The sequence below is a fragment of the Acomys minous genome (genome assembly GCF_964271855.1).
Source record: "Acomys minous genome assembly, chromosome: 16".
Taxonomy (NCBI): domain Eukaryota; kingdom Metazoa; phylum Chordata; class Mammalia; order Rodentia; family Muridae; genus Acomys; species Acomys minous.
In genome coordinates this window covers 4,866,555-4,893,250 of record NC_140498.1, presented here as the reverse complement: position 1 = coordinate 4,893,250, position 26,696 = coordinate 4,866,555, and the positions used below count along the sequence as shown (strand labels likewise).

Genomic DNA, 26,696 nt, shown 5'->3' with positions numbered 1-26,696 from the left:
CTATAGCTTTTGAAAGAAATATTTTAAGTTTCCTAAGCGGTGCAAAAATTTCCTTGAGAAGAATCAGAATGGGCCCTAGCTGGCTAATCGTCACTGGTAACAGTGCCCTGACCACTGTCCCTAAGCCCAGGGCCCTCCAGTCCTCTGGAGAGGAGCTGCCAGGTCCAGATGGATGTGGATCTTTCAGGATCCTTCCGCTGTGTGTGTAGGTATATGCTGAAGACCCAGAGAGAAGATACGGTGTATATGCAAAAACTCATTCAGGTGTCTTCATATGTTCAGCAGGAATCCTCTCATCCTAAGCTCAGGATGCAGCTTACCCCTTGATACCTTCGTGTTCTACAGGGCTTTCCATAGTAGACTTGCTGCAGCATTGAGTTGCTGCTTGGCATCACAACAGACCCTCAACGCAACTGACTGATCATTCCCCAACCGATGCTTAGGCTGCTTCCAAACAACTTAACTACCCTGCCCCCTTTCAGGCCCGCACAGAAGAACTGGAGGAAGAAATAGAAGCAGAGCACGCAGTCAGAGCCAAAATTGAGAAGCAGCGCTCTGACCTCTCCAGGGAACTGGAGGAGATCAGCGAGAGGCTGGAAGAAGCCGGTGGGGCCACTTCGGCCCAGATCGAGATGAACAAGAAACGAGAGGCCGAGTTCCAGAAACTTCGCAGGGACCTGGAGGAGGCCACCCTGCAGCACGAGGCCACGGCAGCCGCCCTGAGGAAGAAGCACGCGGACAGCGTGGCGGAGCTGGGCGAGCAGATTGACAACCTGCAGCGCGTCAAGCAGAAGCTGGAGAAGGAGAAGAGCGAGCTGAAGATGGAGATTGACGACATGGCCAGCAACATTGAAACGGTCTCCAAGTCAAAGGTATCTGTCTGACCTTCCGGTCCTGGCAGCCATGTCTTCCCACCCTGTGAGCTAGTGGAATTTGATGCCCCAAACTCACTGTGCCTTCTAATTTGTTACCATCTTCCCTACTGCTGATTTTCCTAACTCTTCAAATTCATTGAAGTCACATGTCCCAAATAACTGAGGCTACTATAACAAAACACCTTAGACCGGACAATTTTATAAACAACGGAAGTGTTGCTTACAGTTTGGGAGCTGGGAAGTCTGAGATTAAGTGACCAGTACACTCAGTGTTTGGCCAGGGAGCTCTCTCTGCTTCAAAGATGGTGCCTCCTCTCCATGTCCTCCAATGTCAGAACAAGGGAGCAATTTCTCAACTATTTGGTTAGTTAGTTAGTTAGTTAGTTAGTTAGTTAGTCGGTTAGTTAATTTTGTACCGAGTTCTCAGCATGCAGCCTTGGCTGGCCTGGAACCCTATGTAGACCAGGCTAGCCTCAAACCCACAGAGATTTGCCTGCCTGTGCCTCCAGAATGCTGGGATTAAAGGTATGTGCACCTCTTTAATAAAGACATTGACATCCTATAAAGGTGGATTCCTCATGACCTAATTACCTGCCCCAAGATGTCCTACCTCTTAGTACATGGAGATTTAGTTTCAACTTATAAATTTTGAGAAAACAGAAAAATGCAAAGCAAAGTTGCTCCCACTTGGTTGAGCGATCTGCCACCAGTCAAGGTCATGATACCTTTGCTGGCTTTTCCAGTCCTTCTGGCATGCTCAAGCACTAAATCTAAGCTTGACTAACACGTGGGCTTCTTTCTCACCATGGCTTTCTCCATGCCAACGTCTTATCCCACAGTGTTTATCACTGGAAGACTCAGCCAGTGTGAAATTAGCACGAAATTAGCATGCAATTAGCATACCTTGAGACAGATCAAACACTAGAGCTGGAGGTCTTGAAGGAAAAGCACAAAGGCCTGAAGAGATGGCTCAGTGGCTAAGAACATGTACGGCTCTTGCAGAGGACCCAAGTTCATTTCTCAACAAGTCTGCTGGCTCACAACTGCCTATAAGACCAGCTCCAGGAGATCTAGGGACTCTGGCCTTCAGTGGCATCTACAATCATGTGCACATACCCTGCTCCAAATGCATATACTTAATTAAAAATAAAATATATATTTTTAAAGAGAAAAAAAACACAATTCAGAAATGGTGGCACACACCCCTAATGCCAGCATTTGAGAGGGTAAGGCAGGATTGAAAGTTCAAAGTCAGAGTGGCGTGGTGACCCACACCTGTAATCCCAGCACTTAGGAGGCAGAAGCAGGTGGATCTTGGTGAGTTAGAGGCTAACCTGGTCTACATTGTGAGTTCCAGGACAAGCAGAACTTCTGTGTCTTTGGGGAAAAAAGTTCAAAGTCATCCTTAGACATAGTGAGGCCAACCTGGATTATATGAGACCTTGTCTCAAAAACAAAACAAAACAAAACAAAACAAAAACAAAAACAAAAACAAAGAGGAGGAGTAGAGAGGGGGACAGGAGAAAGGGAGGGAGAAAGGGAGGGAGGGAAGGAGGGAGGGAGGGAGGGCGGGCAAAGTTAGGGCAATGAAGCACAAAATGAGCATTTGCTTTTGTTTTTGCTTTTACTTTTTGTTGTTGTTTTTTGTTTTTTGTTTGTTTGGTTGGTTGGTTGGTTGGAGGGAGGGAGGGAGGGAGGAAAGAACAGAAAAGAAAGAAAGGAATAGTCACCCCTTAGTATCCGCGGTGGTTTGTTTCCAGTGCTTCTATGGACACCCAATCCATGGCGCAGGACCTCACAGGACAGCACAGACTATGCTCATGTTCTCTCGCGTGCACATCCTCCCACCCAAATCTTCCACAACTCACGCCTCCTCAGATAATGTAAAAATCTGATAAAGTCACTATACCCTGTTATTCAGGGACTAGCGTCCTGAAGGAAAAGTCTCAGGCTTGGTCACCTGTGACCCCTCCACTTGGGAGACAGAGAAGGTGGGCTGCTGTAAATTCAAGGTCACCCTGCTTCATATGGAGTTCTAGGCCAGCCAGGTCAGCACAGGGAGACCCTGTCTTTAAAACAAACAAACAAACAAAAACTAAAACTGAATTAAACCAAAGCTAAAATCATCCGCACATGCTACCCACAAGTCAGTTTGCTTTAGTATTTCCATTTCTTTAGGTTTTTAAAAAACAAGGTTTCCCTGTGCAGCCTAGGCTTGCCCCTGAACTTGTGGCAGTCTCCTGCCTCAGTTCCCAAGTGCAAGTGCTAGGATTTATATGTGTGTACCACCACACACAGCTGTTTTAATCATTTGGATCTGCTGTGAGTTCAGTCTAAGGATGTGGTACCCATAAATACTGAGGAGTACATGTGTACAAAGTTAGGGCAATGAAGCACAAAATGAGCATTTGTTTTTGTTTTTGCTTTTACTTTTTGTTGTTGTTTTTTTGTTTGGTTGGTTGGTTGGTTGATTTTGTTTTGTTTGCTTTGAGATGATGGGGATTGAGCCTAGGACCTCACATGTGCTGAGTGGTCATTCTGCCACTTGGTCAGACCCCTAGCCAGCACATTAATGCAGGTGTAAAAATAAGCAAGAAAAGACACCAATTACTGAGGCGTCTTTAAGACATTTCCCAGAATGCTTATCCAGGAATATATTCTGTCTCCCCTCCCTATCTGGAACTTTCTAGGGATCTTCATACTCCCTGGGGATTATGCAAATGAAGGTTCTGACACTTAAACCCAACCACCTTCACAGCAAAGCTGCCTCTTCTCTGTGACTTCACAGAAAATCCCCCTCAGAGAGCAACCATGGCCTCCTTGGTTTAAGAGCTGCTCTTGTCCCAGGATGCTCAGGATGTACAGGAAATGTCTAGGCTGGGAGAAACACCACTGCCCCCAGTGAGGATGTGAGGATGTGAGTCTCTCGAAGAGGATTGCAGAATTTCAGGGAATGAAGCCAAAGTCAGGAAAGAAAAATGGGCCCCTGGAATCAATCTCTCTCTCTCTCTCTCTCTCTCTCTCTCTCTCTCTCTCTCTCTCTCTCTCTCTCTGTGTGTGTGTGTGTGTGTGTGTGTCTGTCTGTCTGTCTGTCTGTCTCTTTCTGTATGTGTATGTCTCTCTGAGTCTCTCTCTGTCTCCGTGTGTCTCTTGGTCTCTGTCTCTCTTTCTGCTGTCTGTCTGTGTGTGTGGCCTAAATTGAACACATGCCCTTGCACATGTTCGACAAATGCTTTACCCCTAAGCTACCACCCCAGACCCTTTTGCTGTCTATTTTCAGGTTCTGATTCACATAATATTGATTTCTTCACTTCTTACAGATGTATTTTATTTGGGAGTAGGGGCACGTGTGTGCAGATACACATGGAGAGCTGTGCTTACGAGTGGTTGGAAGCTGCGTGACAAGCGGCACTAGGAATCAAACTCTGGTCACTCCATGACTTAGTTCATCTTCTATTGCTGTAGTAAAATACCCGAGGCTCGGTACTTTATTAAGAAAACAGTTTTATTTGGGCCATAGTCCTGAAGATGTGCCAACACTTATTTAGCTCACAGCAGATGACAAGATAGTGGTAGGAGCGTTTGTTAGAGGAACATAGGTGTCAGTCAGCTTTATATTAGCTCATTCGCATGCCAGCTAGTCTTGGGAGACCATCGTTGATCCCTTCAGAAAGTGGTACCCAAATGATGCAATTACCTCTTGGTAGGGCCTATCTTTTAAAAGCCCCACCTCCCCTTGATACCACCACGCAAGAGGCCAAGTGTCATCTCAGCATCCGACTTCTGGGATGGCTTTTATTTCACTCTGTGCTCTCAACTTTAAAGTCCAGCACTTCTATTTGTCTTACGTTTTTTTTTTTTTTAAGTTGTTGTGTCCTTTAAGTTTTCTCTTTGAACACCATCCACCCTCTCAAACCCCTCTCCCCGCTGCTGAAGTGCTTCCAACTCCATCATCCTCCAGTAAGTCCTGAGCTCCTTGAGGACCATCTTTGATCTAATACCCCTGCTTCTTCTTCTGCTGCCTCATACTTTCCAGTCAAAGGGAAGCATATGCTGTCTTTATTCTATATTTTATAGAGAGGGAAAAGAAGTGACGTATGACCCATGCACAGGGAGCGGGAGTTGGATGAACCTCATACAACTACAGGCAGATGGGAGGCTGGGGTAGTGGCTTCCTCATCTTAATTACGCACCCCCAGGAACCGCTGTCATGTTGAAACAAACACTGCAACATGAAGGCAGAGCTTGGGAACAGTGTCTGGCATGGTCTCAGGGTTCCCGTGAGTGGCATCACATTAGAAGCTGGTTCTAATCACTGCATGCATACTTAGCAAAGCTGACATTCCATGCTATTGCTGATTAAAGAGCAATCACACACACACACAAATAAAGTAAGCCCACCATGATGACGATTGTTAAAACCAATCCTTATATGCTTCATGTTTTCAGTTAGTCCAACAAGACGCCGGACTATCAAAGTGTCCATTTTCAGTGCTGGGCACCAGAAACCCACTTCCCAGTTCCCACTGGCCTCTTTGCTTTTCAGAGTAACATAGAAAGAATGTGCCGGTCTGTGGAAGACCAGTTTAACGAAATCAAAGCCAAGGATGACCAACAGACCCAGCTAATCCATGATCTGAACATGCAGAAGGCAAGGCTGCAGACCCAGAACGGTAAGGATGGGCAGGCCTCCGGGGCCCAGCGGGGACATGGTGGTTGGCAGTCGGAGATGCTCAAGTGGGGCTGCATCTGCTTGGCAGGGGAGCTGACCCATCAAGTGGAAGAGAAGGAGTCTCTGGTTTCACAGCTCACGAAAAGCAAGCAGGCCCTCACACAGCAGCTGGAGGAGCTTAAGAGGCAATTGGAGGAGGAAACCAAGGTAAGGTCGCCTCTTCGGGGAAGCTGTCTGTCAGATAAACCTGACGGGAGGTTGCTGCACAGAGGGAAGACCATTGGAGGCAGTAGAGTATCAAGGGGTCTCCATCTCTCTGCTGTTCGGTGTCATAATAACCTGTTCCTGAATGACAAAGGACCTTGCTTGGCATTAGACCTCTTCCATCAGGACTAGAAAGCCCTAACGTCTCCATCTCCCATAGGGTGGCCTGATAAATTCCCCTCCCACCCCACCCCCCGCCCCCGCCCCCCACTGGCCAGTCAAAAGTGTCCCTTCCCACTACTGCACAGTGAGACTGTCTCATGAAGAAATTCACCCCAGCAGCTTAGAATGCTGTGCTCTTTGTGGGTCACCTCCAGTACGATCTGTTCTTAAGTCCCCTTTCTCCCAAAAGACTGCATGGCTTACGGGAGGACCTTGGGGTGCTTAAACAAACATCGTCATAATGCTACCTTCAGCATCTAGATACAGTTTATGACACATGTCCATAAACTGATAGGAACGCTCTTCCCTCCCTCCCCTACACACACACACTATAGTCGTGGATGGTAAATAAACTTTCACCAGAGCAGTGGACACGGTGATGCCGGTGTTTCAAGCACCGAAATAGGAATCTAGACATTCAAAATTCCACGCAAAAGGCATTTGCTTTGATCTGGTTGAGACTTCTGTGATCTGGGTGAGATTTACAAGGGAATCTTTTGAAATTCTCTTTATCTTTTATTTTTGGCAAAGAGCAGCCCTGTATTTATCTCTCTGTCTTTCTAGTCTGAGGGAAGGTTTTTGGTGGACTAGGGCACAAGAAGAAGCCATGAGAACCAGAGGCTGTCCCTTTCATGGCTCTCACTACCACTATGAGGACCCTTCCTTAGGCAAAGTTCTGCACTTCTTTGTCTTCTCTAAAAATGATGAAAATGCAGAAATCATTGTCCTGGGTCAACAGAACTCTTTTCTTTAGTGTTGGCACCCGAGGGTGCATGGCGACCATTAAAACTAGAGCTTAGCATTTGTTCTGTCCAGAGAGTAATGAGGGAGGGCGAGGGCTCCAGGCATTAGTTCACACCAGTGCCCCCCCCCCCCCCCGTATAGGGATGCTGGCCTCTGGAGCCCCCAGAGGATGCTGTAGCTGTTTCAGGGTCACAGCATCCCTTTTCAATTCTGTTTTGATCCTTGCATTCACAGCCATTGAAAGGCCTCAGTGTGGACAGCAGCCTTTTAGCAGTTGCTATTACTTTATTAAGAAACTGAGGGCAAGCCTCAAGCCCAGAGCCACAGTATGCAAACTGGCTAGAGACATGCTGATGGTGCTGCTTTGTGTCTGATGTATACATTTCTAATGTTTCTTATATTCAGGAGGGTGTTGAGGGATGATTTTACCATGTGGCTCAGGATACTATAAAGCTCACCATGTTGCTCAGACTGCCTTGGCTCCCTGTGTGCCGGGATTATAGATATGTGCTGCCACGGCTGGCTAAATATTAATAACTTTCTCTTTACTATGGTTTAGGACTTTCTTTCAGTAGTAAATATGTTTATGGAGAGAATTTTTAAAAATCAAATATTAGATATCTTGATGTGACCAAAATCTGTGGAGCAACATGGAAATGACTCAGATTGGGAACAGCTATATAAACGGACATTCCCCTGCTGGGAAAACGGCCACGTGGATTTGCAGTCAGTTACCATTGTAATCCTCAGGCCAAGAACGCGCTGGCCCACGCCCTGCAGTCCTCCCGCCACGACTGTGACCTGCTGCGGGAACAATACGAGGAGGAGCAGGAAGCCAAGGCTGAGCTGCAGAGGGCCATGTCCAAGGCCAACAGCGAGGTGGCCCAGTGGAGGACCAAATACGAGACGGACGCCATCCAGCGCACGGAGGAGCTGGAGGAGGCCAAGTACAGCCCAAGTTCCCCATGGGAGAAAAGGCCCTAGGAAAAAGGCTCAGGAGGGCAGCATCCCACCCCCCACATCTAGACAGTATCTCTTCTTCTCCTTTGTAGTTCCTTAAGCTTTCAGAGGGTGTCCCCCACTCTTCCCAGGGGCTGTCCTTCCACCTGGCTTGATTGGTGATTCCTTATAGACTGACTCTGTCATCAAGCATTTCAGGATTATTCTGGTAATACAGACACACAGCCTGACAATGGGAATGTGTTCTGAGAAATGTATTAGGGATTTCATCACCAGGAGACTCTTCAAGAGTGAGTCTGCAAGCCTAGGCGGTGTGTAAGCACCACACTTTGTAGTGAACTTCTCTTTCATCAGTAGAACAAAAAGTGTAGCATAGTAAATGCATAACCCAGCGACACAGCCTTTCACTGCCAGAATGAAGCAGTAAGATCCTACACAATGCCCCCTTGCCATGCATTCCGATGACCAGCAGCTCAGTAGCTTCGCCTATTTCAGCATCCCAGAAACAAATTATATATTGTACCGCGATGCTACAATGGTGACCGTGTTGCTAGGTGATAGGAGTTTTTTTTTTTTCATTTCTGTCATAGTCTTATGGGACCATATTGGTTACGTGGTCCATGGCGGCTCATTATTTTTTACACATGACGGCGCAGGGTCCTCCGGCCTCTCAGGCAGCCTTTCCCATACTGTCTATTCTCCTTCAGTGTAATAGTTATTGCTGAAATACCCCCACCCTGGTGAGACAAAACAACCGGTTCTCCTAGGAAGAAGCTGGCCCAGAGGCTCCAGGAGGCGGAGGAAAACACCGAGGCATCCAACTCCAAGTGTGCCTCCTTAGAAAAAACCAAGCAGAGGCTTCAGGGAGAAGTGGACGACCTGATGCTGGACTTGGAGCGAGCCAACACAGCCTGCGCCACCCTGGACAAGAAGCAAAGGAACTTCGACAAGGTCTTTCCCCACCTGCTTCACGGACATGGTGGTCTCAGTGGTAGCCTTTCAGAGTGCATTGGGTGAGGCGTGGAAACAGAACGTCAGCTCCTGCGTGGAGGATTCAGGGAGTTTCCCTACTTCTCTATAGGGCCCTCTGAGGGAGGATGAGCTTGTCATGTAGACTGAATATATTTAACCCCCAAACCCCAAGCCTGAGAATTTTTGAGCACCATGATGCTCAAACATGAGATTGGTAGTCAAATCATGAACATGTTTAGCTGGGGGAATGGCTCAGCGGATGGAATCACTGGCCACTCATGCATGCAAGCCTGAGTTCAGATCCTCAGAGCTCACACAGAAGCTGAATACGGAGCATGAGTGTCTGTGATCCCAGCACTCCTACAAAAGATAGGAGGCAGAGATGAGGTGGGGGGGAGATCCATGGAAAGCCCACAGGCCAGCTAGCCTAGCCACTCAGCATCTCCCCTCAAGGTGGAGGGTGAAGACCAACATCCCACATGCTCACACCTACGTCCACACACAAATGCTCTCACATATACTGTACATGTATGCACACACATGCACATCATTATATGCCTCCATACACACAGGCATGCTAAAAGTGCTGTGCAAAAATCTTGTACGACCATAACGTAGCAAATGAAACTCAAGTGCTTTTTGTGTGGAGCTTGGGTCTCATCTCCAAGGTCTCTCGTGTCTACACAGATACTCCAAATATTCTGAAATCTGAAAAGCTGCCTGTCAGATTTTAAGGACCTAGCAGGGCACCCGTGGAGACATCAGACTTTGGAGTCCCCGGTCTAGCTTAGAGCCCACCTTCTTCCTTTGGTCCCCAAGGGTGGGAGGGTGACGCTTTGGCATTTCTCCCAGCCCTTGTTTGAATGATGCCTCTCAAGTCCCCCTCGACTCTTCTGTTTCTTCTGTTCCCTATTCCCTCAACGCAGGTCCTTGCAGAGTGGAAGCAAAAGCTGGATGAAAGTCAAGCCGAGCTGGAAGCTGCGCAGAAAGAGTCCAGGTCTCTCAGTACCGAAATCTTCAAGATGCGGAACGCCTATGAGGAGGTGGTGGATCAGTTAGAGACGCTGAGGCGGGAGAACAAAACCCTGCAAGGTGAGCTCCCTCGGGCACACAGCTGGGTCATGCTGCCCCTCTCCTGCCAACTCCAGCCCCAGTTAGCCACAGCTCCCTCCTTCCTTCCTGTGAACCCACAACATCCTCATCCATCAGACCTCAAATGTACTAGTGTTCCCTAAGGCTCAAACCCTCTGCATGACAGGTGCGATGGCAGCTGATTCTTATTTTGAGGGCTGGAGCTGCCTAGTGATGGGCTAAGCATGCTCCCAATAGAAAACTAGAGACTTGTCTAGTCTTAAAGTAGCATTGAGCCTATTGCCAAAGTTCCTAATGACTTCAGGCTTCTGATCAATAAAATTAGACAGCATCCATGTTTCCCTACATCTCTGCTGGTTCTGGAAGACTCAGAATCTGAGGCTTCTGGTACTTCGTGATGGTTCTGTATACTTAGGGTCATAAAGAATTTCCTTCTTGTCGCTTGTTCTTCACATAGTGCAGGTGGGGCAACACTTCTGCAGCTGGCCTCCATTTCATCAGACCGGCTTCCAGCATTCTCTCCTCCGCAAATGCCATGAGCGAACTGCCATCACCTAAGCAAATGCCTATGCTGTGAGCTGTGAGCTGGTTGAAAGCTTTAAACCAATCCTGTCTTTTGCAGAAGAGATTTCTGACTTAACGGAGCAGATTGCAGAAACGGGCAAAAACCTCCAGGAAGTGGAAAAGACGAAGAAGCAAGTGGAGCAGGAGAAGTGTGATCTCCAGGCTGCCTTAGAGGAGGTGGAGGCAAGTGTCTCGCTTGGAATCAGACAGGAAGCTGAAAGGAACAGTACTCACCCAGCCACTCACACGGTGCCCTTCCTGTCAGGGGCTGGGAGTCCCCACTGGGAAAAGCAGCCAGTTAGCCCTGGACGTGAAAACCCTGGGTTGAACCACTTTACTTTCTGGTGTCATTTACCCTCAGTCCCCTTTTGAGAATAAATAAATGTGCTCTTTATGCCCTCAATATCTTCCTCCCAAGAAAGTGTCAGTCACCAAGTATCCTTTGTTTCATATAGAGTCATACAGCATCTTTGTCTACCAGGAATCCTGTGTCATCAAACCAGACCCAGGGTGATCAGTGGTGGTCCACACCAAACAACCAGTTGAGATGTTTCTAGAATTTGGCTCAGCCAGGATAACAGGAGAGCAGTTGTCCTATCCAGGCAGAGACTAGAACAGCTCCTGAATTATAGTCACTATTAAATATGCTGTTAATAAAAATATTTACCAGCTCAAACAATGCTCTGTCCCTTTTAAGACGTAAGATTATTTGTTAGTAGCAGATGCAAAGTTTTAGTTTGACTTTCACTACTCTTGGGGACACTCAAGAACCCATCAAATGCTCAAACCTCAGAGCCCTGTTCTCTTGTGTATAAGGTGAGCACCATGATGCCGTATTTGGCATAGTCTGGAAGAAAATGATCATTTACCATGACGCCCCCCAGGTGTAATGGCCCATACCTATAATCCCAGCATCCAGGAGGGTCATGAGTTTAAGAACAGCCTGGGGTTACATACTGAGTTCCAGGGCTCATAGTGATGCTATCTGGAAAGAAAGAAATGAAAGGATAGAAAGACAGAAAGAAAGGAAACAAAGAGAGAAAGGATGGATACACTATTGCTTATAAAATTCCCATTGTTCCTTTGCTCTTAGGGTTCCCTGGAACATGAAGAGAGCAAGATCTTGCGTGTACAGCTAGAGTTAAGCCAGGTAAAATCTGAGCTTGACCGCAAGGTCACAGAGAAGGATGAGGAAATTGAGCAAATAAAGAGAAACAGCCAGCGTGCCGTGGAGGCCATGCAAAGTGTGTTAGACGCAGAAACTCGAAGCCGCAATGACGCTCTGAGGGTGAAAAAGAAGATGGAGGGTGACCTCAATGAGATGGAGATTCAGCTGAGCCACGCCAACCGCCAGGTGGGAGAGACCCAGAAACACCTGCGCACTGTCCAGGCCCAGCTTAAGGTGCGCACCGGCCCCGTGTGGCAGACCCGTGGGCCCGCAGCTCGCCCTGGAGCTCTGCCCTCAATCCTGGCTTTCCTCAAAGGATTCCCAGCTGCACCTGGACGATGCCCTGAGAAGCAACGAGGACCTCAAGGAGCAGCTAGCCATTGTGGAGCGCAGGAACGGCCTCCTGCAGGAGGAGCTGGAGGAAATGAAGGTGGCCTTGGAGCAGACGGAGCGGACCCGCAGGCTGTCGGAGCAGGAGCTACTAGACTCCAGTGACCGCGTCCAGCTGCTGCATTCCCAGGTACTTTGGCTCCTCAACTCAGGTCCATCCTGGGACAGGTAGGGCAGTGGCTCTGCCGGACTCCCCAGGTAACTAAAACTTCTCCTTCACCCTCTACCTCATGATCCACCAACGCGGGCGGGAATGCGGGGTGGGGTAGGCAGGGGTGGGGGTGGGAAGGGCAGCCGCAGGAGAGGTGGTGCAGATAGAGCCCAGGTGCCTTGGCAAGCAGCTCTCCACTCTTCCCAGACTAACAGTCAAGACCAAGCCAGGAAAACTTTGACTCTTAATTCATAGAGCTCTGAGCTCTGTTTGATCAGAAATAAAGATGAAAGAATTTGCAGGCTGTATGCTGTGGAATTTGAGCAAGGAAGCATCGAAGGATTCACAGAGGAAATACAGGTTTAAAAACTCTTAATGCAAAATACACACATGGCAGGTATTTACTTGGGGACAGAAGTGCTTCTGATTTGGGATGATTTGCATGATTTGCATATTTGCATATGCATAATGAGCTATAGTGGAGGTCAAGGACAAGCCTAACCCTGAACCTCATTGCTTTATACACATACACTAAAAACGATCTTGACTTTGGCTCTTTGCGTGAGTTTAGATGTAGAATTTTGCAGTTGTGATATCATATTGCTACTCAAGGCTTTAGATTTGGGAACATACCTGAATTTCGGAATTTCAAATGAGAATGAATGCTCAAGACATAATTTAAGCTGAAATCTTACAATATTAGGACTTCCTCCCCCCAAAGCTATAAACGTTTTAAAGATAATGAAAAACATATAACTCATAAGCAAGCACATGGAAGGAAAATAATCAATCAATGGTTAATGCGTTAAGTTCCCTCATTCTTAGATCTTTGTGAATTACATAATTATGCTGTAGTAAAATCTTTGACCAATCTTTCGCAACTTATAAATTGCATTTAACAATGTGTCCAGAACATATTTCTAACTATTTAAATAGTTTTCAGTGCTGCAGTTTTTAATAGCAAACAAAACAGGCTATGAAAGTTGAATATTATGTCTGCAATCAATCCTCTGTGGCTGGCTATTTTAGATTGTTACCAATAAAATTCTTTAATATTATAAAGACAAATAATATTGTTGTACTTAAATTTTTGCATTCATTTGTGATTACTATTGTCAATATCTCTGGAAGCAAATAAATTTCAGGGCCAAAAAAGTAAAGACATTTGTATATAACACATGTAAATCACTTCTTACCAAGACTGTCCCAACTTTTATTCCCATTTATTGCTATGTGAGGACTCTTCTACAAATTCTAAAAGATCATAGCTGTTAAGCCTTCACCAACTTTATTGTTGAAGCATATGTCATTGATTTGTTTTATTATTATTATTATTATTGTTATTATTGTTGTTATTATTATCTTAGTATGAGATAGAATATCTCATCATTTGGGTGTCCATCATATTTCAAATGTGTTTTAACATTAATTCCTCTTGACCCTTTTTTATTACTATATCTTATTTATATAAGGACGGGGCTGTTTTTCATACATAGACAATGTTTTCTAGTTTGTCATCACTGTTCCAGTTTCAATTCCATGCATGGCATCTTTTAATTAGTAGAAATATTTTTCATTTTACATAGATGTGTCTATCAATCATTTTCTTGTTCCAGTGCCTTTAACTGAATAATCTATCCATCCTCAAATGTTTGAAATTCTCCCTTTATCATTTACCCAATTTTCTGATGTACAGCTCTTGGCTCTGTTTCAGAACTTTCTGTTCAGTCAGGAATGATATTGTACCCAGCAGACCACTCATGTGGAAAATAAGAAGTGGAACATGACTGTGATTCACTTCCTTCCCCGCCCACTGCCCTCCCTTCCCATTGTTTTAAGTGCCCATATGAAACCTTCACCCTCAAATCTAATTTTTCTTGCAGAACACGAGCCTGATAAATACCAAGAAAAAACTAGAGGCCGACTTGGCTCAGTGCCAGGCTGAGGTGGAGAACTCCATCCAAGAGTCCAGGAACACAGAAGAGAAGGCCAAGAAAGCCATTACTGATGTGAGTGTCATCTCCATAGAGATGGCAGCGGGAGATGAGAAAGGGGCATTCCAGACCCAGGGCATACATGGCAAGGGGGCTGGGGCTCAACTCTTCTGAAGCACAGCCAGTCTGTGGTGGCTTCCTGGGGAAATGTCGGGAGAAAGAGCACAAGATTACAGCGTTGTCCCTGCACTCCTGCGGGTGCCGGGTGGTGGGGAGCCCACTGATGTGTCCTGTGAACTGACCCAGGCCGCCATGATGGCGGAGGAGCTGAGGAAGGAGCAGGACACCAGCGCCCACCTGGAGCGGATGAAGAAGAACATGGAGCAGACGGTGAAGGACCTGCAGCTGCGTCTGGACGAGGCCGAGCAGCTGGCGCTGAAGGGCGGCAAGAAGCAGATCCAGAAACTGGAGGCCAGGGTAGGTGATTTGAGGAAGCGCTGGATTTCCAAGTGGCCTTGTTTCAGCCATCTTGGGCTGAACCATGAACCAGATTTAGGTGGTGGGAAAGCCCTCCCCCCATCTCTGACAGGCTCTCATTGTGTAGAACTCACTGTGTAGACCAGGCTGACCTCTAACTCACAGTGATCTGCCTACCTCTGTCCCCCAAGCATTGGGATTAACTGTGTACACCACCACCTTCAGCAAGGATGACATCTGTTAATGCTCACTTCCTGTTGCCCATGTAAATTCACAATTTGGCACATATATAGGGAAAGCGCTCTATGATCATGACATTCCCCACTTTGGTATGGTTACTATTCCAGACCAAGCTTCATTTTGATAAGCAATGCTCCTTCTATACAAAATTTAGTCACTCTGTCTCCTACTCTCAGGTTATTCTCTTTTCAGTTTTTCTAATCTCTATACACAGCTGCGATTGTGGGGTACATCCCACCCATCCCCACAGGAGCTTTATTGGTGCATTTCCCCCCAAAGTAATACATCTTCATCTCCCCAGGGCCAGAAGTCCTGCACTTGCTCTCTGAGTGCATTTCACAGCCATCCATTTCCACTGCTGATCCCCGTTGTTTACTTATTTACTTGATTTTCCCTTCAGATCTGTGTTGGGTTATTTCAGTCATTTTTGAAATGTGCTGCATGGACAACTGACATTCCAGAGAAGGGCGGCATGGAGGAGGTTATTAGAACCTCTGCTGTCCCAGGAAGAGAGAGAAAATGGAGGAGTGGGCAGGGATGAGGGGGAGGGGGAGGAGGAGTAGGAAGAGGAGGACAAGGAGGAGCAGCAGGTGGAAGAGGAGCAGCAGGTGGAAGAGGAGCAGCAGGTGGAAGAGGAGCAGCAGGTGGAGGAGCAGGAAGAGAAGGAGAAGCAGGAGGAGGAGCAGCAGCAGTAGGAGGAGCAGCAGGAGGAGCAGGAGGAGGAGGAAGAGGAGGAAAGAGGAGAGAATTTTCTCAACAGGAAGCCCCCAGTACAACTGTTCTTTATTCGAACCTCCCTAGAACATGGTCGCTGGGCACATGGTTTCTTTTAAATATGCAAAGGATTTTTTTTTCCCCTCTCTGCTCCAAATAAAAAATTCTTCCCTTCCTTTCCTATGAGCAAGCACTTAGGCCCATTCTTTTCATGGACCCCATCCAGAAGGAAAGGACTAAGTCCCATGGTACTTCTTGGGTTTTCCTAGGTTGTCCAGGAGCCTGTGGTCATCTTACCCTTGCACAGACATTTTGAACGTTTTCCAACCCCAGCTGCCCAGGTTCATAAGTCTGATAAGCCTTACAGAGGCCTGGAGAGCAAGCCTGGAGGTGGGAAGATCTGTTATAAGTGGGACTCTAATAGAAACAGAGGTGAAAGGAAGCCTGCTGCCCCTGGGAGCTTCCTACGTTGCTCTAAGGAGTCTCCCAGCATGTCCTGTCCTCTCTGGTGCTGCTGGGATTACCCAGGGAGAGGTCTATGTGGTTGGTTGGAACTCCCCCACTCCCACTTGGATCTCTCTGGGTGATCTGGGGTGGCACTGCGATATTGGGGCCACAGGTGATCCGCCATCACAGTGGCTCCCTTCTTCCCTCAAGACTTCAGAAAAGTCAAAAGAAAACTATGGCATTGAGGTGATTCTTCACACGCTTTTCTGTACTTTGTTTCATTCCATCTACCCGTGAGGTGGGTTGGGCAGCCCGTGCTCACTGATAGCCTCTGGCTTGCTTTAGATCCATGAAATAGCCTTGGGCTTAGACACGCTGTCTGCCCATGTCCCCTACTGCCTTGCCCAGTTGGAATCAAGACACCCATAAAGAGTCCAGCAGGTTTTACCTGTGATGAAAGCAAAGCAGAAGCCCAGCCTGGGGTGCCCTTGCCAAAGTACATAGCCCCAAGAGCCAAGCACCGTGCACCAGGAGCTGCCTCTGCCTCAAGAGGGCTTACTGCTATAATTTATACAATGCCACTATACAGACTGGGCCTGGGAGGAGACACCTCTGTAAAACACAGCAAGGGGATTTTGAGGTCACCCTAGGATGACTAACCACAGGGTCTGTGAGGGTACGCTGGGAGCCCTCACCTTACTCCTGTGTACTGTTTTTCCCACACAGGTACGGGAGCTGGAAAGCGAGCTGGACGCTGAGCAGAAGAGAGGGGCTGAAGCCCTGAAGGGGGCCCACAAATATGAACGCAAAGTCAAAGAGATGACTTACCAGGTAGCGAGCTCCAGACCCTCAGGCGCCATTAGCTGGTGCAGACTCCAGCGAAGGGGTCCGGGGCGGGGTGGGGTGGGGTGGGGTGGTGGGGGAGGGGGCGGGGGCGGGGGCGGGGTGGGGTGGGGTGGGGTGGGGTGGTGGGGGAGGGGGCGGGGCTGTAGTCTCTGCTGTGGCTGCTCTGTTTGCAGGCTGAGGAGGACAGAAAGAACATCCTCCGGCTCCAGGACCTTGTAGACAAGCTACAGGCTAAAGTGAAGTCCTACAAGAGGCAGGCAGAGGAGGCTGTGAGTACAGCAGCTCCCCCACCCCCATCCAATGGGGTATCTTCAGGAAGCCTGAGTGGGAGCCAGTGTCTGATTAGACTCATTGAGGGAGCCCCAGGCCTGATTTCGCATCTGCGAGTCACAGAAACACCAGCCCTCCCTGCACACTTGGTCTGTGTTTGTTGAATCTCTCCACTGCCTAGCTTTCTGTATTCTCCCCCAGCCATTTTTCAGCCACCTCCACCCCGATCTATGTCTTTTTATCCCACCCTCCCCTGATTCACTCTATCAGAGCATCTTAGCTCACTCTGCTGACCTGGCATCATCCCAGCTCTCCCTAGCCAGCCAGGCCCACCTACCGGGCTCCTGCCCTCCTGCCCTGAAACACTTCACCTAATGCTTATCACCCCCATCACACTATACCCTTTTGGTCCCCACCCCCACCTCCCCAGCCTTCTACAGCAACACCCTCCTAAGCCTTTCCATCCCTGTTTGACTGCCTTCTCATCAGATAGGTAAAATCAACAGAAAAGATAGGCGCTGGGCCAAAGCCAGTGCTTTGAATGATGTCTTTCAGGGGCTTTGTGTGTGAGGGCTACCAATAGCAGGATGGTGGGGCCAAGACGGGAGGTAGGGGTTTTTTTTTTCCTTATAGAAAATAAATTATGCAAGGTGGTGACACTGGCCTGTGATCTCCAGCACTCCAAAAAATGAAGGCAGGCAGATTGCCAAGTCTGAGACCAGCCTGGACTACAACGGAATATAGCCTAACTTTAACAATGAAATGAAGAGAAAAATTTCAGCCTAATGAGGTTAAACTAGTTGCCTTAGAGGACTTCTCAGATTTTTTGTAGCTAATATGCTAATTGCCTCTCCAAAGTGAAAGAGCCTCCAGACCAGAACCTTTCTGCACTTCCTTGCCTTCAGCGCTGTATTATTGCCTGCAAAGAGTCTCTCAAGACCAATAGCTGAAGGAAGAAATGGCTGGTATATGGCCTCTCCCTCTCCGAACTTTCTTCCCTGCTCAGGAGCCTGCTCAGTTACCTTGAAGAAGGATATTGGAACCAGTTAGGAGGAGGAGGATGGCCCATATCAGATTAGTAGAGTCTCAGTAGAACAATACGGGACCAAATGGTAGTCTGCCCCAGGTACACGGCAAGTATCAGAAGCATAAAACAAAAGGAACTTGGACCTTTGGTCTGATGCCTTCAGGTGCCTTGAGAGAACTCTGGACTGGGGTCATCTCCAGGTTGTGTGCGTTGCATGGGAGAGCTAAGGTGGGGAGGGAGTTCAGGGAAACATGTGATGGTCCTTGGGAGAAGAGCAAGGAGAACTTGCCAGGAGCCCCTAGTTAGCATCCCAGCCTGATTGTGAGCAGACGCCTCTCTTCTTTCTTAAGAAAACTGAGCTCATCTTCCCTCCCTGCTGTCAGTGAACCCAAAGCCCCCATGTTCCTGGTTCCCCCAACTCCTCAGAGTCCCAGAGTCACAGAGAGGTTCAACCTCTATAGTCTCCATCTCCTTTCTGTGCAGGAGGAGCAAGCCAACACACAGCTGTCCAGGTGCCGGAGGGTCCAACATGAGCTGGAGGAAGCTGAGGAGAGGGCAGACATTGCTGAGTCCCAAGTCAACAAGCTAAGGGCCAAGAGCCGCGATGTGGGAGGCCAGGTAAGAGCAGACACCCAAGGATGGCATCTTCCCAACAGTCCCTCATACCCAAGGACTGACAGAGCAACCAAGGAGAGAGCTTGGAGGATGCCTTTTGGTGCCCTCATCCTTGCCATTGGTAATACACCTAAAATATGCTATTTTAGCACAGATGCCTATGTACCAGGCACTTGCAAGAGGCCTAGGGGGATAGGCATGTTATGCCCCCTCTCTCCCTGTTGATTGAGGTGCAGTACAGGAAGTCCCTGCTTTTCAAGTGACCTGTCCTGTCCTGTCCCTAATAGCTTTTAACTGGTTTCTTTGTCAACACCAAGTGAGACAAAGTCATTCCTTAATGCCATTTTTCTTAAGTTCCAGACTTTACATCTGCTCCCCTTGAGGGGGATGCTGGGCCTCCCATGGAGTTTGACTCATTTCCTGTGTACAATTTCTTTTTCTCCCACAGAAGATGGAAGAATGAGGCTCTCCTGAGGCTGGTTGCCATGGGCCACCTCCGGGAGGGCGGAGGGAGAACGTGGGAAAAATAAACTCCTCTGAATACTCAGCATCCAGGCTCTGCTGTGTTTGTTTTTGTGGGTTGAGCTTCGGAGTCTTGCCTGCTTTGTTGCAAATGGCAAGAAAGTCAGAAATGGGGAGATGTCTGCTCCCTGACTCAAGTAGAAAAGGTGAAACTCCAGCCTGCTTCCAGCTTAAACTTCTGGTTTCTACAAACATATTAAAATAAAGACCTGGCTGAGGGTGTGGCTCGGTGGTAGAATGTTTGCCTGATGCGCATGAGGCTCCTGTTCCCATCCTCAGCACCACACACCAAAGAAGTTCAATGCCAAAGACTGTGTCTGCCCATAGCTGATGCCTGTTAAAATAGCTTTCACCAGAAAGGTGAAGGCTAACAAAGGTTGGCGACGACAGAGAGAGATGGGAACCCTGGTGCGCCCAAGTGGTACCTGATGGATAATTTCTGGTGATATGGTGGTATGCACAGCAGCTCCAGTCAATGTATATGCAAGGTACTGAGATTAAGAACATCACGCATATTAAAAAAGAAGACCGCAACAACAAAATGAGTTAGCGCTATAAAACTTCTATTTGTCAATTATATATTGTACCTCAATAAATGTGAAAAATAAATACTTCAAGAAAGGAAAGAAGGCTGGGCATGGTGGCACAAGCCTTTAATGTCAGCACAGGAGAGGCAGAGACAGTTGGATCTCTGTGAATTCAAAGTCGGCCTGATCTACATGGTGAGTTCCAGGACAGCCAGAGCTGTATAGACATCTATGTAAGAAAAGAAAAGAAGTGAAAAGAAGGAAGGAAGAAAGGGAGGGAGGAAGAGAGGAAGAGAGAAATAGAAAAGGAAAGAGAGAGAAATCCTTTGTATAATTATTAATTTCTTCTTAGGAGTACATAATTCTCCCCAGTTGGGTTTTCTATCCCCTCCCTATTTTGCTGGTTGGCTGGCCCTGGGGGTAGGATGGGCGAGGACCATTATAATAGGAAGCTCAAGAGCCAATAAATATGAGCCTCAGCCCGACCACTTGCAGGCTTTCACCGTGTGACCTCGGGTTAACATATGTTCTCTAAACTTGAGTTACCTCATTGGCCATCTGACCTGTGTGGTCAGGAGTGTGGGCGCTGGAGCCCTGCAGACCTAGATGGAATTCTGATATTGTCACATGTAAGTTGTGTGACCTTGGGCAAGTGCTCTTTCTTAACCTCAGTTTCCTAATTCTTTAGGGTGGGGGGGGGAACAATTATAACCACGGGTCTTTATGCTTTAAAGATTTGTTTCATTTGATTTATGCATGTATGTGTCTGTGTGTGTGTGTGTATGTGCATGTTCAGGTACCCATGGGGGCCAGAAGAGGATACTGAATCCTATGAAGATGGAGTTACAGGTGTTTGTGAGCCACTCAGTGTGGGTCCTGGGATCCAAACTCCAGTCCTCAGTAGCAGTAACCACACTGCCCAGCTGGGTCTCACCGTGCCAGGGTTCCTTGTACATCACAGCGGCACCCATTGTGTTTTATAATCACTACTCCAATTACTGAACGAAGGGAGGGAAGGACTGACCGACAGATAGATGGAGAGACTGATGGATGAATGGCAGTTTTTCATGCCAAGCCACCAGACACACCCTGTGAAAATTAAGTAACTCAAGGTAATTTCCTTTTCTGGGACTGAAAGAGAAAGAACGAAGTTGAGATTCGTGTCCTGAACTTTTCCCCCTCAGTATCTATGTGTTAAGGTCCAACTTGCAGCTGGGACCAGTCCTGAGCTCTCCTTTTACCTCCCTAACTCTCCTTCAAGCTGTAGAAGGAGAGGAAGGGAGCTTGACACAGCTTGGCAGTACACAGATGAGGGCACGAGAATTCGGGAACCATCCCAGCACACCTCTACTTTCCAAAGGCGATGGGCAAGTCAAGAAACACCTCCGAGTCTCTACATGGAATAGGAATTCTTCTTATCCATCACCTGTCTGTGTGATGCGCTTGTTAAAAGGTTTCGATGGAACAATGTTTCCCCAACTATGCAACCCTGCCCCAAATGGAGGCGGACTCATTGATGTTATTTGGATACCAATAATGATAGCTCTGCTGTTATTGTTATTAGTTGTTATTCAGCACTAAAGCTTAGTTATCCAACATGGGCTTTGAGCCCTACTGAGGGCCCTGAGGTCGCCTACCCTGGTCTACAGCCCCCTCCAAAACAGGACTTTGCTGCCACCTTCTGGCTATGGAAAAAGATGCTTTACATTATGCAAATGATTTGAGGATTAGACTCGTGATTTTTTTTGACGTGGAGAGCCAGAGGTGCCCTTGAGAAACACGATCATCTCTTCCTGGTTCCTGGTTTTGCAAATGAGAAACTTCAGATTAGTAATGGGTTTGGCGAACCCGTCAGGACCGTGTCAGAGCCAGACACCCACACCAGGTCTCTTGAATCCCAGACCAGGAAAAGACCCTTGCAAACATCAAGGAGCCTAGAACGGCTGAGTGGGGAAAATGATGCAAGTGCCTGTGGATGGCCCTGGTTCCAGAGGGTAGGGGAGCACAGGACTGTAACCACAGTGTGCTCCACTGAGCCCTTCTCATCGAGGAGCCTCTGTCACACCAGAAAAGAGACCTTGGTCCTGCAGGGGAAGCCCTCACCTCTACCGAGGGTGAGTAGAGAGCAAACAGCAGTTCCAAAGGCAGATTCGCTTTAACTTTTCTCAGACCCGAGAGAGGAAAAGGCTAATTAGCTGTTCACGCTGCAGGACTAAACCTATAGCATTGTTCTTGTCCTGCCAGTGGTTAGAATTATGACAAAGAGACTTACTAATTTTCATTATAGCTCAGGCCTTGGCTTAGGTTACCTCCCAGCTAGCACATCTAACTTAATTAATCCGTCTATTTTAGTCCACGTCTTGTTACATGGCCTGTTACCTCTCTTTCAAGCACTCACAGGCAGGCACACCTGTTCTCCCCCCCCCTTTTTTTTTAAATCACACTGGTGAATGAATCCTCCACACCTGAGTCTTCCCACCAAACCCTTTCTCAGCCTGGAAGTCCCTAATATCCTCTCCTGCTCAGATATTGGCCGTCAGAGCTTTATTAAGCCAATCAGAGGTAAGGAAGGTGCATGTTTACAAAATACTGAGGCCCGGTGATGATTCATAAGAATAGCAATACCAAAATCCAGCCCATGCCCAGCAACATTTGAATATACCAAGACAACCTTTACACAGTGCACAGGAAGATTGCCCTGGCAATGCCGTTTCTGCTCCTTCCCACTCTGTTCAGTGCCCCTGTGCAGGAGGTTGGCATTCATAGGCTCCACTGAACTTTGGCTTTTGGTTGGGAGCCAGGATGGAAGAGCAGAGGAAAGGCAGGGATTGGGTCAAATTTATTCCCATCATTCTTTGCTGCAGCCACAGGCCCCCTTGCCTGTCAGGTACCCTAGCCTTCACTGTCTACAGTCTCTGGAAGGTCCTCACTTCCTGAAGGTGCCTTTATGTCTAGGCACGTTAATGGAGCCCTGATCTGGTAAAACACAGCCCCCGCTGGGCCTGTGGTTTCCCATGTTTGGCCACACCTCTGCAAAAAGTCTCTTCCTCAAACCTTCTTCCCAGTATATGAAAGATGGTTGATACAGGGTCTGCCCTATTCCATACATGTACATTATAGGCTTATAGATTTTCCAGTGGAGGGGCCTATGCTGCTAAGAGTTCTTACCAATCCCCAGTTATGAGTGGATTACATTCCTACACAGATGGACGATAATGCGTTCTGTTTCCTTACGTACTTCAACCTGTAATCACTTGTCACTAAAAGCTGCCAGTCCTACCAAGAGGTCATCCATCTCATCAAAGTCAAGTCGGCAGTAAACCAGAACCAATTTGCAGAGCCAGTTACAAAATCCTGGGATTCTGTGAGCCAATTACTGAACTCCAGCATTATTAAAATCTTAAATTGTTTAAACTTATAATTAAATGACTTGTATTTAAAGCTAAGGTAAGGCACTCAAGGTCAACCATTCTTGATGACCCATGACATTTTATTACCTCCAATCTCTTGAGGTTATCTACAATAATGAAATCTATGTGGTGGAAATGCTATCTAGTAATGTACATTTTCATCTCCCCATTCAGCGACATAATGTCGCTTCCTTGAAATTGGCCATGGTGAGAATCTCACACCATAAAAATCAGAAAACACCACAAAGTACAGGTGAGGGCTTGTAAGCCCTTTACTAGCCAGCCACTCAGTGGAAACAGTGAAATATAGGAAAAAGAAACCTAAGATCTTGTCTAACCGAGAGATGCTGGAATATGGAGAGCCAACGCCAGCCTAAGCCCCTAGCCTATGCCAGCTCATTCAAGGTAGCCAACTGAAAACCTTTTGAGAGGAGAGATTTCTTCTGTCTTGCTCACGGCAAGGTTAGAGAGGAGGCAGAAAGGACACTGAAGACTCTGCTGTGAAGTCCCCACTCTGCTGCTCTGCTCCAGACCTAAGAACTGCGTCCACTGTTTCAGAAAAGACGGCTCCAGATATCTAGATGAAAAGGAAACTTACTAGTTCACCTAAATGAAATTCCGAGAGTAGTCAGTCTTCGGCTGCCTGTGTTCACAGACCTATCATCTTCAGGTGTAGGCATTCAGATGATTCTCTCTCTCTCTCTCTCTCTCTCTCTCTCTCTCTCTCTCTCTCTCTCTCTCTCCTCCTCCTCCTCCTCCTCCTCCTCCTCCTCCTCTGTTTCCTTTCCCCTTTAAACCAACTGTATTTATGCACGTAGGCTTGTGTGTGGTGTGTGTCACGGTGAGCATTTGAGGATCACAGGCAACTTCTATCAATCAGTTCTCTCTCTTAACTCTGTGGGACTAAACCCAGGCTTTTAGGAAGTGCTGTTACCTGCTGAGCTATCTCACCAACCCTAAATCAACAGCACCAGCAGCACCACCAAAAAAAAAAAAAAAAAAAAAAAAGATTGACTTATAATGAACACTTAAAAATTCTTTAAAGGTACTTGCAGGGAAGAAAAATAAATAAATAACAGAGCTGTGTTGCTTCAGTTGCTGAATATGGTCCCATGTCCATGGGCAGCGGGGTGGGGGAGAGATGTGGAGTCTGGCTGCTCAGCGCTGAGTCACAGGTCCTGGAAGTCTGAGCAGCACCAGCTCCCCCGAAGCCCCATAAACTGAGAGTGGGGAGGGTGCTTCCTACCCTCCCACTGGGTCAAGTTCCTATTCCCCAAAGAAACAGTGTGAAAAAGAAAGCAACAGATGTTCCTCTTATGGCTCATGTTGTGTCTGGAGACGGTGTTGAATGAATTTGTGTGTCTTAAACTTGGACAGACGCTGCCTGACCAGTAAGTGGGTCAGTGGAAGGGCAAAGTGGTACAATGTCTGTAACCTCAGCACGAATGCCAGTGGGCGGTTCCCTTTCTCTCTCACTCACCCTCATTTGTCTCCTTCCCAGGAATGGCAATGACACTCTATGTGACTCTTACACTGTGAGCCTTGCTCTCTGTTGAATCAACCAGGGCGCAGGCCCAGCAGACAGCTCCTGTCCTTCGCAGCTCATACTGGACTCCCGTCTCCCCTAACATCTTATCATTTCCTCCGCAGCCAATACGTCCAATGACACACAATGCTTCTGGCTGCTGACAGCAGGAAGGGGAGACTCTTGCTCAGAGTCAGTGTCCCACAGCCAAGAACTTCCTGTCCCATGAGTCAGGACGGACAGATGTGGGTGGGGCCAGACAAAACATCTGGACCCAAATCAGGATGTGGCTTCCATCCGAACCCAATGGCCACCCACAGCAAGCTGCCGGCTTTGCCAGGAGGATTGCTCCTTCTGCAGAGATGTCAGGCCACTCATTTGATTCACAATGAATTAACTGAGGTCCCAAGTCATGCCAGAAGCTAATCTGGGCGCAGGGAAACAAACCATCAGTTAAGTAAACAAGAATGTCTAGTGCCTTCCTCGTAAAGATACAACCCTGCCTCAGTTTCTCCCATCCTCACATCGAGTCCCATACAAGCCCTAGCTCTGTTGGAATCACTCATTCTCACCACAAAATAGTCATCTGTGTAAGAGCCGACTGGCTCTTCATCGCCTTACAGCCAGCATAGACCAGGCTTTGCACACACAAGGGAGTACCAGAAAGGATGGGCATGCTTGTTATAATCGAATAGTTAAAACCTAAAATGCTCGGTGACAAAGGTCCGTCTGAGTCTGATATGGTAATAAGCATAGGAGTTGCAGCCAGAGTTAACCGGGTGCACATCACATGCTCGGCGCCATTTCAACGGGTTTCTGTGGATCATCTCATTTCTCACTGCAGCCCTGTGCTGGAGGCTCTTACTTTATCCTTATTTGACAGATGTGGCACAGACAGTTTAAGGAATCTGTCAGTGTTACACATTGTGTGTTGGGGCCCGGGCTTGCAGCCACCGTGCTATTCATTCCAGGATTATGCATATTTTAAAAGGCAAAAGCACAAATGGCATCAATATGACATATTAATGTGGTTACTAATCGGTGCTAAACAAAAGAAGCCCACCTTAATATGCACATACCAGTCTTCATCATGTGAAAACATATGGTTGTGTCAGGAAAGCCCACATTCGGGGGAGTGAGACGGGGTTGCTACTGTGCTTGCATCATCATTCCTTTGCGGGGTGTGAATAGCTTTTGTATGTTAGCCGCCTGAGGGGTTCCGTGCTCAGGGCTCAGCAAATGACTCACTAATTTGATAGGAGAACCTATTTAAGACATTAAGGAGAGACTGCCTCAGTTCCCTCTGCCCACTGCCAGGAGGCACTTCCACGGAACTTCTGGAAACAAGGCTTTGGCTCAAGGCCACCTTTGGGGGAGGACTGGCCATGGGTTAGTCCTGAAAGGCTGAGAAGAGGCTAGGTGTCAGAGGGACCCTTGAGAAGGGGGGGTCACCAAGAGTCACAAGGTCACAGCAGCTATTTTATCGTGACCACCTGCAAAGGAAGATGCCCTCTCACTGCTCCCTTGTGCCTCCCTCATTCGCAGGTTCTTCAGAGTGTCTAAGGAAAGCCTGGTCAGGGATATGGAAACCATTACATGAAGAACAGTTGACGGAACCAGTTCTGTTTGGCCTCAAGATGAAGCCCGGGGAATGGGAGGTGATGGGAGCACCACATCTTGACATAGATGCTCATGAAGAAAGGAACTGTTGCCCATTGTGCTGATCTAGAGCCTTGCTGCACTAAGTGTGGTCCATGGCCCAACATCAGTATCTGTACGTGCATAGAAACTCGGAATCACCGGCCTTTCCCAGATGTAGTAGATGCCAGGGTACACCTTCACCAACTCCCCAGGTGATTTGTGGACGCGTTAAACGTAAGAGACACAGATCTGGAGCACTGCCATTCAAGTTACGGTCTCGGGCCAGGGTTCAGTAATGTTTTTCAACAAGACACAGACAGAAGCTGAGTGTTTGGAGGTTTTTAAAGACAAGTTGACGATGCTGTGGCATCCATGCCTATGGTCAGGAGGCCCATCCACAGAGTGGAGTGCATTTCTAGTACTGCAGAGTGAGGTACAGGTTATGCCTTGTACAGTCATTCAGACTGGGGGGAAAATCCATCACTGC

At 47.7% G+C, this 26,696-nt stretch overlaps 1 protein-coding gene across 1 annotated transcript in view; it reads left to right on the top strand.

The window, feature by feature from the left end:
• MYH13 (myosin heavy chain 13) overlaps nt 1-19,122 on the top strand; it is a 47,442-nt gene extending 28,320 nt beyond the window's left edge. The window contains exons 25-39 of the mRNA XM_084764351.1: nt 483-872; nt 5,422-5,548; nt 5,636-5,754; nt 7,468-7,664; nt 8,445-8,628; nt 9,576-9,741; nt 10,364-10,488; nt 11,399-11,707; nt 11,790-11,993; nt 13,898-14,023; nt 14,255-14,425; nt 16,553-16,657; nt 16,846-16,941; nt 18,453-18,587; nt 19,033-19,122. Of these exons, the coding sequence (XP_084620477.1) occupies nt 483-872; nt 5,422-5,548; nt 5,636-5,754; nt 7,468-7,664; nt 8,445-8,628; nt 9,576-9,741; nt 10,364-10,488; nt 11,399-11,707; nt 11,790-11,993; nt 13,898-14,023; nt 14,255-14,425; nt 16,553-16,657; nt 16,846-16,941; nt 18,453-18,587; nt 19,033-19,047 (2,469 nt within the window). The 3' untranslated portion in view covers nt 19,048-19,122. The remainder of the gene's footprint in view (nt 1-482; nt 873-5,421; nt 5,549-5,635; nt 5,755-7,467; nt 7,665-8,444; nt 8,629-9,575; nt 9,742-10,363; nt 10,489-11,398; nt 11,708-11,789; nt 11,994-13,897; nt 14,024-14,254; nt 14,426-16,552; nt 16,658-16,845; nt 16,942-18,452; nt 18,588-19,032) is intronic.
• Nucleotides 19,123-26,696: the final 7,574 nt, after the last annotated feature.